The sequence below is a fragment of the Astatotilapia calliptera genome, chromosome 3 (genome assembly GCF_964374335.1).
Source record: "Astatotilapia calliptera chromosome 3, fAstCal68.1, whole genome shotgun sequence".
Taxonomy (NCBI): domain Eukaryota; kingdom Metazoa; phylum Chordata; class Actinopteri; order Cichliformes; family Cichlidae; genus Astatotilapia; species Astatotilapia calliptera.
In genome coordinates this window covers 44,304,176-44,317,866 of record NC_137424.1, presented here as the reverse complement: position 1 = coordinate 44,317,866, position 13,691 = coordinate 44,304,176, and the positions used below count along the sequence as shown (strand labels likewise).

The window sequence follows — 13,691 nt, the reverse complement described above, 5'->3', positions numbered from 1 at the left end:
AGCCACCGGGATTTACTAAGAACCGATTACATCCTGACATGTCCTGCTGGGAGATTCCCAGATTTGCTGGTTACAAAAATGTTTTATTTCCCTCTCCCCCATGCCATTTCAGGAAGTGTAAGACCAATACGATGGAAGAAAAGATTTTGTTTTCTGCAAGAAAGTCGTTTTTTCTAATATAAATCGACCTGGGTAATAAATCCATAAAGCAACCGCCAAATCTATAAAATGTTAGAAAGAAGAGGAAAACATTCCTGCCACCATCACAGAAATTCCAACATTGAGTAACAGGTACATCGGGGGCATTTCTTCAGTAATTAGAGGATCCACTGAAAGTTAAGCTCAGCTAATCCAATAAAAACCGAATGAGTGAGAGGCAGAGTAGAAATGTTATGAAAATGCAAACATAAACGAGTACAGTACTGTGCAAAACTCTTTGGAAAACCGTCACTTCTTTACATTTTACATGGACAGTGAGACATATTTGCAAGCACACACACAGAAAGACGCTATATACAGTGGGGCAAAAAAGTATTTAGTCAGCCACCGATTGTGCAAGTTCCCCCACTTAAAATGATGACAGAGGTCAGTAATTTGCACCAGAGGTACACTTCAACTGTGAGAGACAGAATGTGGAAAAAAAAAAATCCATGAATCCACATGGTAGGATTTGTAAAGAATTTATTCGTAAATCAGGGTGGAAAATAAGTATTTGGTCACCTCAAACAAGGAAAATCTCTGGCTCTCACAGACCTGTAACGTCTTCTGTAAGAAGCTTTTCTGTCCCCCACTCGTTACCTGTATGAATGGCACCTGTTTGAACTCATCATCTGTATAAAAGACACCTGTCCACAGCCTCAAACAGTCAGACTCCAAACTCCGCCATGGCCAAGACCAAAGAGCTTTCGAAGGACACCAGGAAAAGTATTGTAGACCTGCACCAGACTGGGAAGAGTGAATCTACAATAGGCAAGCAGCTTGGTGTGAAAAAATCAACTGTGGGAGCAATCATCAGAAAATGGAAGACATACAAGACCACTGATAATCTCCCTCCATCTGGGGCTCCACGCAAGATCTCATCCCGTGGGGTCAAAATGATCATGAGAACGGTGAGCAAAGATCCCAGAACCACACGGGGGGACCTGGTGAATGACCTGCAGAGAGCTGGGACCAAAGTAACAAAGGTCACCATCAGTAACACACTACAACGGCAGGGAATCAAATCCCGCAGTGCCAGACGTGTTCCGCTGCTGAAGCCAGTGCATGTCCAGGCCCGTCTGAAGTTTGCCAGAGAGCACATGGATGATACAGCAGAGGATTGGGAGAATGTCATGTGGTCAGATGAAACCAAAGTAGAACTTTTTGGTATAAACTCAACTCGTCGTGTTTGGAGGAAGAAGAATACTGAGTTGCATCCCAAGAACACCATACCTACTGTGAAGCATGGGGGTGGAAACATCATGCTATGGGGCTGTTTTTCTGCCAAGGGGACAGGACGACTGATCCGTGTTAAGGACAGAATGAATGGGGCCATGTATCGTGAGATTTTGAGCCAAAACCTCCTTCCATCAGTGAGAACTTTGAAGATGAAACGAGGCTGGGTCTTCCAACATGACAATGATCCAAAACACACCGCCCGGGCAACAAAGGAGTGGCTCCGTAAGAAGCATTTGAAAGTCCTGGAGTGGCCTAGCCAGTCTCCACACCTCAACCCCATAGAAAATCTGTGGCGGGAGTTGAAAGTCCGTGTTGCTCGGCGACAGCCCCAAAACATCACTGCTCTCGAGAAGATCTGCATGGAGGAATGGGCCAAAATACCAGCTACTGTGTGTGCAAACCTGGTAAAGACCTATAGTAAACGTTTGACCTCTGTTATTGCCAACAAAGGTTATGTTACAAAGTATTGAGTTGTATTTTTGTTATTGACCAAATACTTATTTTCCACCCTGATTTACGAATAAATTCTTTACAAATCCTACCATGTGGATTCATGGATTTTTTTTCACATTCTGTCTCTCACAGTTGAAGTGTACCTCTGGTGCAAATTACTGACCTCTGTCATCATTTTAAGTGGGGGAACTTGCACAATCGGTGGCTGACTAAATACTTTTTTGCCCCACTGTAAGACTTGCAACCATTTCTGATGAGGTTTCAGTGAACAGTACATGGGTCGACTGAAGGGCCAGATGCATCAGTCAGGTCCTGTGCTGGATTTTTCCCACTTTAAGGACTTTCAGATATCGTTAATCTACTGTAGATGTTTTTTCCCCAGTCCTGACACATCTTTTGTCCTCTACTTGCCCAGTTTTCCTCAATTTTTTATCACACACACACACACACACTTTATAGATTCAACTAATGAAATTGGAACAAGTTCTGTGTTTTTGTGACAGGCTGCCAGTAACAAAGTGCCAAAAGACATAACTTCAGTCTCATTGTTTACCATGCTGTTTGTTATATGCAGACGATACAAGCTCATTTATCGAGTTAGGCATCTTTATGTACCTAAATGATTCACAGGTCAATGTTAAGTGGCTTAAATAAAATAATCCTGAAATTGAATAAAAATACAACCTACCTACAAAGTATACTCTATTAAGGAATATTTAAGGAAGAAACTTTATTAGCTAGCACGTTTATTTGCTAAATATAATGTACATATAACCCGCAAACTAAACAAAATTAATTTCAGGTCTACAAATAGTGGATAAATGACAGCTTGTTAACTATAGCGGGTGGGCTGAAAATAATCTAGCTCTATGTTAAACCTGATTTAAAATGTTCAAATATCAAAGCCCTTATTACAATTTTTTTTTTAAGAAAAAAAAATCCCTACATTTAAGAAAGCAGGAAACAGTCTAATTGCTAGAAGCCAAATATAGCTGATGATAGTGAATTTTTGCCTAGCAACAGGTCTTGATGGCAGATATAAACTTGATAAACACTCAAACAGCAGCAGCACAGCAGCGTTTGACAAACCATTTCCTTCATCTTACCAACTCGTCACATACAGCTGACCGACACACTTCAATCACAGGGACAACACTCCTAAATCCCACTTCTTATCCACTTACTCTCCATGAGCTTGTTATCTTACATCAGGTTTAGGCAGAGTCCAAAACAAATGCACACACAGCCTCCAGTCGGGCTAATCACAGCATGTATGATAATTACCAGGAAGACTGGCTTTCTTACAGTGAGGAGTTTCATGGAAATTCAGTGTTTGTGAGAAAACTGGCAGTGATGCTGAAGCTCAATTACCAAAAGAATAAAGCAATCAGGAAATGGGGAATTATATCACGTACAGCATGTTTGTTAAATATAACACTAAGATAACAGGCTGCTTGTAGTAATGAGCAGAAAGACTGGAACGCACTGGTGAAACTACTACAACTGCTACACTGAAAGATAACATCTGGGCTCTGACCTTATTAAGCTCAGCTCAGTCAGGAGCACAGTAAGTGAAAAATAAGACTGCTAGTGGTCCATCTGCAGTAATTTTATAATTGCTGGTATGGCTCCGTTCTGGGAACTCGATACACATACTTGGAAAACTGGAGACAGGGCGCACAGCAGGGCAGGCATCAGTAACAGGACACTGATTAAATCAGAAACAGCATGAAAAGGAGAAGCCAGAAGGGAGGTGGGTTGCAAAGAGGCTTGCAAATGCACAGCAGTTGTTAGCAGCTTAAATTTTGCTTTATATAATTTACAAATTAGGCAGTCATGTATTTATAGACAGGTCAAAAATAATGAGATTAAATCATTTTAGCTATACCTGGAGGAAGAACTATGGATGAGTACAGATAAAACTTTGACAGCAGCACATCTGCCTATTCTACTTAAAGGTTCGATTATTCACCAGCTACTTTATGTGATCGAATTTCTGTGTGGGAAAGAAAAGTTTTCAGCATCAACTACCAACTGATTAACAGAGCAGAGCGGCAGAGAATAAAACTGCATGTGGAGGTGTGCAATGGCATGAGACTGACATCACAGTTTAGCTATGCACAAAAAAAAACAAACAAACACAAAAACCCCACACACATACCAGCACTGATAATAGATACTCTGATAAGCTTTGAGGTATACAAGTCCAATGAATTGAAGATAGAACTTTATTAATCCCTCGGGTGGGTTCCTCTGGGAAATTCGATAGGATCTGGAACCAGCTTAATTCCCATATCTAGGTGGCAAATGTTACCTTTACCCAGCCAACTATCAGTTCATGTTTTACATTTATAACTGAAAGAACAAGACGTGATAGAGCCCTCACACATTAAGAGCGAGGTGTGCTGCAGCTCAGGTGTGACTGCAGTCACATGACGTCTTCAGCCCGGGATCCGGTTCCTCGTCACTTCCTGTGTGCAACAACTTCCAGAGCCACAGTGAGCTGAATTCGATGTGTGGAACCCACATGGAAACTTTCATATACAGTCAGTGATCTGTGAATTCGGTTGTGCCACGAATGTGACGTAATATCACCAGCCTCAGACTCCTCAAGCACTTGAGGTTTGTGATGGACTGGACACACACACACACACACACACACACACACACACACACACACACACACACACACACAAAACATCAAATGATACACCAAAGTTGCCTTTGCAGAGTGGGATTTTCTGTGGACGCTGAGATTTCCATGTCTCATGTAAATGATGGAGAAAGTCCAAATGAGAACCAAATCTTCTATGTGCTTGTTCTTGGACGTCTAACGTTCTCTGCGTTCACAAACATGCCATCTATTATCAGGAGAGAAACAGCCGGAGCGTGACGCAGTAATATGAAGTAAAACAATAATCCAATTAGAAATTGATCCAATTTGTTTGCTCAACTCCCTGCAGCCCTGAGAAAGGGACAGAATAAATAACCACATCCTACAGTTAACTGAACCTTTGGCTTATGATGCAGTTTAATTGTGAATGGGCGCTTTATTGCTTTCGAGCCTCTGGGTTATCAGGCTGATGAATTAGGAGTATTGCACAAGTGCAAAAGCTGGCACTTACAGACAGACACGTCCAGAACTTTGCTTTGAACAATATTAAAAAGACAAATTACAGCACCTGGAGGATTTGTCTTAACACGTGCACTCCTTTTTTTCTTCTTTTTTTTTTTTTCTTTTTTTAAATCGCCCTGCCCTCTATTCCCCCCCGACCCCTCCCAGATTGCACAATTTCACTCTGGAAATGTGAATGGCTGCCCGTTTGTGCTGCTGCGAGTCACCATTGATCTGAAGCACAACAGCAGCACACACATGGCAGGAGGCCAGGAGGCCTTTGTGAGTAAGTGCAGGAGCATCCATTTCAAAGTGTGGCCCATACACACTTTCAGTTTAGTAAAGTTTCATAAACAAAACATCAGGTAGGGGGATTTTTCTGCAGAACAGTTGGGCCTTCTTCCTCCGGGCTAAACCCGGACACAGGAGCGACTATTCGGTCAGCACACTTTATAAATATGACTGATAGCTGTGGTAACAATTTTGCATTTATATAGCACTATCAAAGAGCACACTCATCCAGACTCAATTGGCAACTTAACAAGCCTGCAGTGAGCACAGTGACATTTGCATGCTCATTGGCCATTCAAAGGGCAAAGCTGAGGGAGTGGCTTCAAGAAGCCGAGTGGCCTCAAGAACATTTTTCCTTGAGAACGAGAACAGCACAAAGAGTGAAGTCCGAACACAAAAAGCCTCGTTTAGTGAAGGTCGACCTGAGCCGGACTTCTTTTAAACTGAAGCACTCAAAAGCAAGAATTAGATATTTTTACTTAATCGTGTTTTGTATAATGAGTCAACTTCTTGTGAAAACAACATTCTTATTTCACAAATGAATGCACAAATGATCATCAGGACTTCCCCCTTCTGGAAATCCGCTGGCCCGAGCAGAGCGCACAGGAGACTGCGTAGATGCTGCACAGTCATCACTTTTCCTTAAACTTTGTACCAAGGAACGGACGTGATAAAGGGCACCTGATGCCTGAGTCATTTCGCTCGTGCACGCCAACTGGGTTACGCGTGTAGATAAGTCCAGGCCTCCAAAGCCTGTGTGAAAACGGCATTAGACTCCACAGCCCAGCCAATTAATTTTTTAACCTTTAAAATGTTAGAAGTAGAGACCAACTTTTTAGAAATATTTGAAATAATGTCCCGTTTTGACATGAAAACCTTTGCTGCTTTTCTTTGCCTTACATGAAACTGATCATTTTGTGTTTTTTACCCCTTTCATTTTCATGATTTGCCACAATAAGCATGTGCCACCATTTCTGACAAACGCCTGTTCAACAGTATGATCGATGATGGAAATAATTACTGTACTCAGCATCTTATGCACCCACTCCATGTGATTTCATATCACGAGTTTAGTTGTGCAACAATCTGCAGGAGGACCAAATTCATCCTCTACAGTCCCACTAATGCTTTTAAAGACAAGATCATCACACTGAAAACAACTGGAGCTGTTTACAGCCAGCTGTTAACCTGTGAGTTACCACAGATCCAAAGATCAGACACATTACCTCATCTGGGTGTTTGGCAAGTCAAAATGAAGGAGCTCAAAATAATCTCTTAACAAGAACTAGTCATTACTGTAGACAGATTTACCTTTAAGGAGTGTTTATTTTATAGGCACTGACGTCAGTATTGAACAGCAGAGCTCGCAATCCTTTGATAAACTATTTACCAAATTAAATCACATTGTCCCTTTCTAATATTTTAGATTTTTGAAGTCAAACACATCAACTGATAATTAAGAAATTCTTCAGCCAGGCAGTGATTTACTGTAGGGCAGGTTAACATACAAGTGTTTCTATTTCTATACATACACACAGAAAGCCTGACCAGCCACACACAGACACTTGTGACAGGAGTGATATGGAGGAAATCCACACCTGCAACTTAAATGCAACTATGAATACTCTAAAGCTTTAGTCCAGGCTGGTACATACAGCCTATGAAGCATTGCTGCTAGAAGTGTGGCGATCGTATACGAGCAGAGCACACGATAAGAGCTGCACCCAAATTATTTCCACCAGCAACCTCACTGACACCGACATTTGTACGACCACTTAAAAGGTTAAACAAAGTCCAACGCACTAACCCAGAGTTCATTTCCTTCTACCAACATAAAACCAAATTAAATAAAACTTGAACAGTTTATTAAAAAAATATACAGAAGCTATAACCCCAGAGGAATGCCTTCATCACCTATAGAGTGAATAGTGTCTAACGATTATTTTTTGCACAGTAAATTCAATTTAAAGACGCAGATTTATTGCAAAAGCCTGTCGAATCACATGCGAGTGTGATGTAGGGTGTGAAAAAACACACCATTATAAAATACTACAGCTGGATCGTTTAACTTGACAACTGCGCTGCCTGAGAATTTTGGGGGTTTAGGTTTTAGCAGTACTTCGGTTAATTCCAAGTCTGTATGAAAGAAGAAACAGACTAAACGGCAAACACCTTTCATCAGAACGCTTAAGAGAGCAGGTAGTCAACTTAATGATTAGAAATGAGGCCGTTTTGCCTTCATTAAACAACGAAACCTACTTAAATTATTGTTCCAACTTTGATCCTATTAGATTCTTAAAAAAAAAACAAAAAAAACAAACAAAAAAAAAAAACGAAGCTTGAACTGTTCATTTATACCAAATGCTGCTGCAGTCACCTGCACTGCTGCTCAGCGAATAAATACAGAGCTGCAACCATTAGCTCATTAATCTGCAGCAAAAAAACATCAGCTTTATCAACAGTGACAACAAGTGCTCCCATAAAGCCCCAGTATGCTCTAGATTAACCCCCTAATCCTCATAATCTTTGAATCAAGCCTAATAAAGTCTTAGGTCGCGCCACACCCACCTGCCAATTCAACTACACCTGTAACATTTCATAACTGAGCTGTGGACAGTTGTGACACCATTATGCTGACAAAATCTCCTCAGACAAAGACAAACACCTGCTAAAACACCTTGCCGGGAGCTCCTGGTGCAGCTAGACAACCGTGATGAAACAGACTCGAGAGATTAAAGCTATACCTGCTACGCTGCATTAAGGTTCTTCGCAGCCAGCTCCTCCTGGAGTGATCTCTTTCACGCCATCACACCCTGGCAACTCAGAGCCATCATTAATGAGGCGTACCTCAGAATTAGGCTCGACGCAACTGAAAAGGCAGCGTGACAAAAGGGGATGAAGGCCACTGGTGCAAGCAGAGTCAGGAGTAGGGTCACCTTACAGGTGTACATGATCTACCTGCACTGACCATATCCCCTTACACACGGGGTTGGGAGGCAAAAACAAAACACTGCGTCCATCTTTCACCAACTAATGGGTCACTGCAAACAGGTGTGGACACCATGATGCCATCCATCAAAAAAAAAAGAAAAAGAAAAATGCATCATCAGCTTCCTCAGCAGTTATTCAGCACCATCAAGAAACTTGACAGGAAGTCAACAACTCATTCTGGGGCGTCAGGAAGTACATCTATTTGCAGTCTTAAAATACTGAAAGTTTAGAGGCTCCACTGAGAGCAGGATGTGCACGTTAAACTTCGAGCTTGTCACAAACGAGACTCAAAATCAGCTCGTGGAAGTTAAGTGAAAACTTGTCCCGTCCCCCCGTTTAGACCCCGTTTTCTCACCTTGAACACCTCAGAGAAGAACCCTGCGCCGATCTTCTCGCGGCTGAAGTCATCCAGGCGGGCCAGGGTAGACACGGCGCTGCGCAGGGCCCGGTATGAGGACGGTCTAATCCGGTTGGTTCCATGGACGTGGTGCATGGGCGGCTCAGCCTCTCCCTCCTGCTCATGCACGATCCTTTCCGTCTCCATCTCCGTCTCGGACGGCCCGGGAGGAGGAGGCGGACTTGGGACGTGTGCGTAGTTTAAAATCCAGCCCGACTACTGTTTACATTTCCCATGTCCGCTAGAAGGCCACAGCGCACGGCTCTCAGGAGAGCAGGAACGATAAACCAAATGTTGCAGCTGCGGTCTGAAACCAGTCAAGCCCAGTCCCTCAGATTCTTGCACACGTCCGGAACGAGCTCGTCTCAGTGCGTCCTCAAGCAGCTACACAGCTGCAGGGGTGCATCCTGCAGAGTCGGTGCGCAGTTTGGGGGTGAAGTCCCTCATGCCGTGCTCTCTCTCTAAACTGCGCAGGCTGCTGCTGCTGCTGAGCGGCGTCTCTCTCAATTTCCTCCAAGTCTGCTCCTCCTGCAGCAAAGGAAAAAAAGAAAAAGAAAGGAGGACGGGGCTCCACTTTCTACTTCCACCAATTGAATCCCAGGCTTCCAGTGCGCGCAGACCTGCCTCACTCGAGCTCCAGCCTATTGAAACTAAAGAGGGAGAGCGGAGCGTGCACAGGGGCGTTAATTCAATAAATCATAAAGTGTGCGCGTCTGATGCGATCAGTCTGTAAATAAAACTCCTGCTGCTTGTGCTGAGGGGGACAATACTTTAATTACAGCTGTGACGAATCATCGTATATGTCACAAAAATAAAACAAGACGATTTTGGAAAAGCGTGGCTGGGTTTAACTGCGACTCTTACATTACCCATTGAAATATGATGTGCACTCGTGAAGTCTGTAGAATGGATTTCCACGATGGAGTCTAAATATCTTTTCTTTTTCTCATTCCTGGGGTAGTCTGCCATGTCCTGCTCTCTGATAACATCGCAGAACGCAGACATATCAGCCCTGGCTGCCGCTGCTTGCACTTTGCACACACACAGTCGCTTTTTACAGCTGATTCAGCCGGCATTTACAGCTCTAATGGTCCCACGGTCACGCCGAAAGGGTAGGAGGGGGGGGGGGGTGTCGTTTCTCAGCAATCCTCAGACAGCGCGTGTGTGCCTCCGGTGCTGATGCTCCGCAAAAACCCGGAGCATTGCTCACTGCGGATTCTAAATTATGGTGAGCTGAGTTTGACACGAGCGCACGCACGCACACATGGTCATCAGACTCATGGTTCAAACAGAAATACGCTGACGCATAAAAAGAAGCTGCACTGAAACAGAGCGGAGACGTGCTTCACCGCAAAGCAGGAGGAGGGTCTGACTTACCTGGCCTTCTCTGAAAAACACAACCTCGACATGCGCCGGACGGCCCGGTGTCCTCTGCCGAGCTCCGAGCCAGCACCACCAGCGGCGTCCGGTTACCGAGAGCTTTAGTTTACCAATTAAGCCTCCTGGAGCCGCGGGTACGGACTCGGTGCTTGTTTCGTTTCACGTCACCGCTGCCGATCTGTGCCTCCCTCGTTGCGGTGTTGGCTGCTAGAAGGGAGAGGAGCGGTGACTTTTGCCGTGCTTTATTGGAGGCTGCTGAGCGGGGCGGGCACACACGTGATCACCGCAAAAATGCACCTGTGGGGGCGCCTGAAGTGCCCCAGGTCGTGCTGCTGCGTGCATGCGCTTAGTGTCTGGAGAAGATGAGGAGTCCGTTTGTGCGGAAACCCTGAGCTGTATATTAGACACGATCTTTATTATGATTCCTTTCTAACAGATCAGCAAGACATTTCAGTGGCAATAAACACGAGCTGCCTCATCCAAAGTCTGGATGCTTTTCACTGACTGGGGCTGTTTGTAATTACCCAGGAGACCCCTGCGGCAGAGAAACATGGCTGCTGGGCCCCGATAACCATCCACTGCCTCCCATTACTGCACACGTGTCAGCCTTATAATATATATATATATATATATATATATATATATATATATATATATATATATATATATATATATATATATATATATATATATATATATATAATGCAGGTGTGTCAAACATTAGGTTCTGGGGCTACAGTTGGCCCAGCAAAGACTCCAATCAGGTCCACTAAAAGGCTGGAAAATGTGATTGGCTTTTATTTTTGGACATTTAACTGTATTTTCATCAGTTTTAAGCCTTTTCTGCTGATTGCTCCCACATAGCTATTCACGCTGAACCAAAAAGGAATTAAGTAACAGATAAACATAAATAAAAAATTCTGTGAATCAACAAAACATGTATGTCTTATAAATACAAGACAGGGTGCATAATGAGCTAGGAGGATTTTCTCTGTCATTTTCTATAATTTTACACATCTTTACATAGAAATCTTGAGACGTGGTGTTGAAATTACAGTTTTTTCTCTTATGTTAAGACATTTATGGTTTAATGTGTCCTAAAACATTTTTACACTGGTTTAAATACTCAGGGTAGCGTCATAATGAGGCTCACGTGCATAGAAAAAAAGCCCTTTAATGGCTCATTGAATGTTCTGTGCGTTTATGCAGCTGCAAACATGTTTTTCACCTACAGAGTAGGTTAATTCATATCAGCACAGAATATTAAATACAATAAAACAAACAACTTTAGTCAAACTGAGTACAAACCAAATCAACCCCGGTGATGTAAAGTAAAACAAATAGCTGAATAAATAAATGTCCCTGTTTTAAGATGAGATTCAGTCATGAAATTATTTTGATGTTCATTACAGGCAACTGTGAATCCTGCCTGGGGGCACCTGAAGGTTCTGGATGCCAGAGAGGCATTAAAAAAAAGCCCATCATACGGCGTGGAGCCATCTCACACCTCACAGCCACATACTTCGGGTGGCGACACATCGTTATCACATACAGCTGGAGGCTAGTGGCTCTCTTCCTTATGAGCTCTATCCTGAAAGCAGGGGAAATAAAAAATAAAACACTGAAGTCACATTATAATAAAACATGTCATTTATTATTCAGTCCTGCTGATCACTTATTCATCACAACAACTGTTGATTTGCTGTGAGTCCAGGCTGGGCTTCACTGAGCATGCTGTGGGGATTATGTGTAAGCATTCATGCATGTGTGTGTGTGAGAGAGAGAGATGGGGGATTATTCTGACCCCCGCTGACCTCCCTGAGTTGTACTAGACTTGAGCCTTCCCCAGTGACGTGAGCGACTGATGTGTCCCATTTTAACCTCTGATTTTTTGTTGTCCTGACACGGACTTCAGATAAATTTCATGTGAGAAGAGCAAACAACAATCAAATCACGCTGCTGAGCAGTTCTCCACCAAAATAAAACTATCACTTTCTATGCAATCAGATGGTTTTTTTCTGGGATTAAAATGTCTAACTTTCCATTTGCATGTTTTGACAAGCCCAGAATGAGAAGGGCTGCTTCAGGCACGGCACCCGACACAAAGAAGAAGAAGAAGGCATGCTTTGAGGAAGACTACAGAGGAGCTTAATGGATATAGAGAAGGATGACATGCAGAGGGTTGGTGTGACAGAGACACACCCTAATCTGCTATCTGTAGGTTCTGTGGTGAACCTACAGATAGCAGCCCAAAGAGGAAGAAGAATAAGGAGAAGAAGATGGCGACTTTTAGGGCCACTGAGGTTCACATTTTTGTTTTTTGGTGAAATGTTTCAGCAGCTATGGTGCAGACTGCACTGCAATTTGGTGCAGAGCAAACAGTGATGTATCCTCCAGGTCTAAATTGTGAAGTAAACGCAGAGGTTTCTGTTTGTTGTAATGGCCAGCAGGGGGCAACACATCTGGCTGGAGGGCTCTATGAGAAGAAGACCCCCCTGCTCTATTGCTCTGTGACATCAGTAAACACTTTAATGATGGATTTATGTCTCAGTCATTAGTTTCAAGTCTTATTTAAAGAAGCACAGTCCATAAAAAGCTACTTTCATCTACTTCCTTATTCACAAGGAATGACCACAGCAGGTAGTGCCAGAGATGCTTTACTTGTTCATGTAAACCGCATGAACATTACAGCCTATAGATATCTGCTGTATGTGAATGCTAGATAAAAACGCACTTGGGCATTGAGGAGTAAGTATATAAATGCATAAAGCACTAAAAAGCAGAACCAGTCTTTCCATCATATGTGATTTCAACACACCAGGAGGCTAACTGCAAAAATGCTAAGCTTACAGCTTTACTACAGGACTTCACTAACCTGTGAGTGATATCACAGTGGCTATACTCTGTGTGCCTGATGAAATGGATTGATAAGGTCTGCAGATCTGCTCTAAGTTTACCAGACCTCTGGAGCCTGTTAATCATCTTTGAGCTAGCATGACATTTAAATAATCAGTGATCTGTGGACTGTGTCCTTCCTGATGAATGGATAGGCGACTGCTGTCAATAACCTCGATCAAAGAACCAAATCAGTATGTAAATGTCTGAGGCACAGTGTACAGACCACAGTTATCTGAGCCACTAGATCTTACTAGATCGTTATATAAATGTTACATGTAGCGTTAGGCTGAAAAATCATTCTCACTCAATTTTTCCTGCAGTCACCTGAAGGGGCCAAAACATGTATTTTAATGAGGCTGGTTCATGTGGTTTTTCATTCTGCTCCCCCACTGAAGAGTTTTAACAACACTTGGTAGGAGGCGAATCAATAGCACAGTCAACACCTGAGCTTCCAGTTCCCTTCAGGGGACAAATCAATCCACAGAGAGCACAACAGGAACAAGGACTAATTCAGATACACAGGCTTTTCATTAGCTTCACCAACTGAATAACATCCCCACAGCATAGAGAAACTTGGCTTGATATTCATTTATTTATTTGTTTATTTTAGCCATTTATGCTTTAACTGAAGAAAAAAAAAACTGTATGGACTACCTGTTTTACCCCTCAAAAAACGTGTAAATAAAAGATCAAACACACACCTCTCCTTCATCTGAAATTCCAATTTCC

At 42.9% G+C, this 13,691-nt stretch overlaps 1 protein-coding gene across 1 annotated transcript in view; it reads right to left on the bottom strand.

The window, feature by feature from the left end:
* tesk1b (testis associated actin remodelling kinase 1b) overlaps window positions 1-10,363 on the bottom strand; it is a 32,079-nt gene extending 21,716 nt beyond the window's left edge. The window contains exons 1-2 of the mRNA XM_026162284.2: window positions 10,062-10,363; window positions 8,643-9,212 (exon numbers count right to left, since the gene is read on the bottom strand). Coding sequence (XP_026018069.2) covers window positions 8,643-8,831 — 189 coding nt within the window. The 5' untranslated portion in view covers window positions 8,832-9,212; window positions 10,062-10,363. The remainder of the gene's footprint in view (window positions 1-8,642; window positions 9,213-10,061) is intronic.
* Between the last annotated feature and the right edge of the window lie 3,328 nt (window positions 10,364-13,691).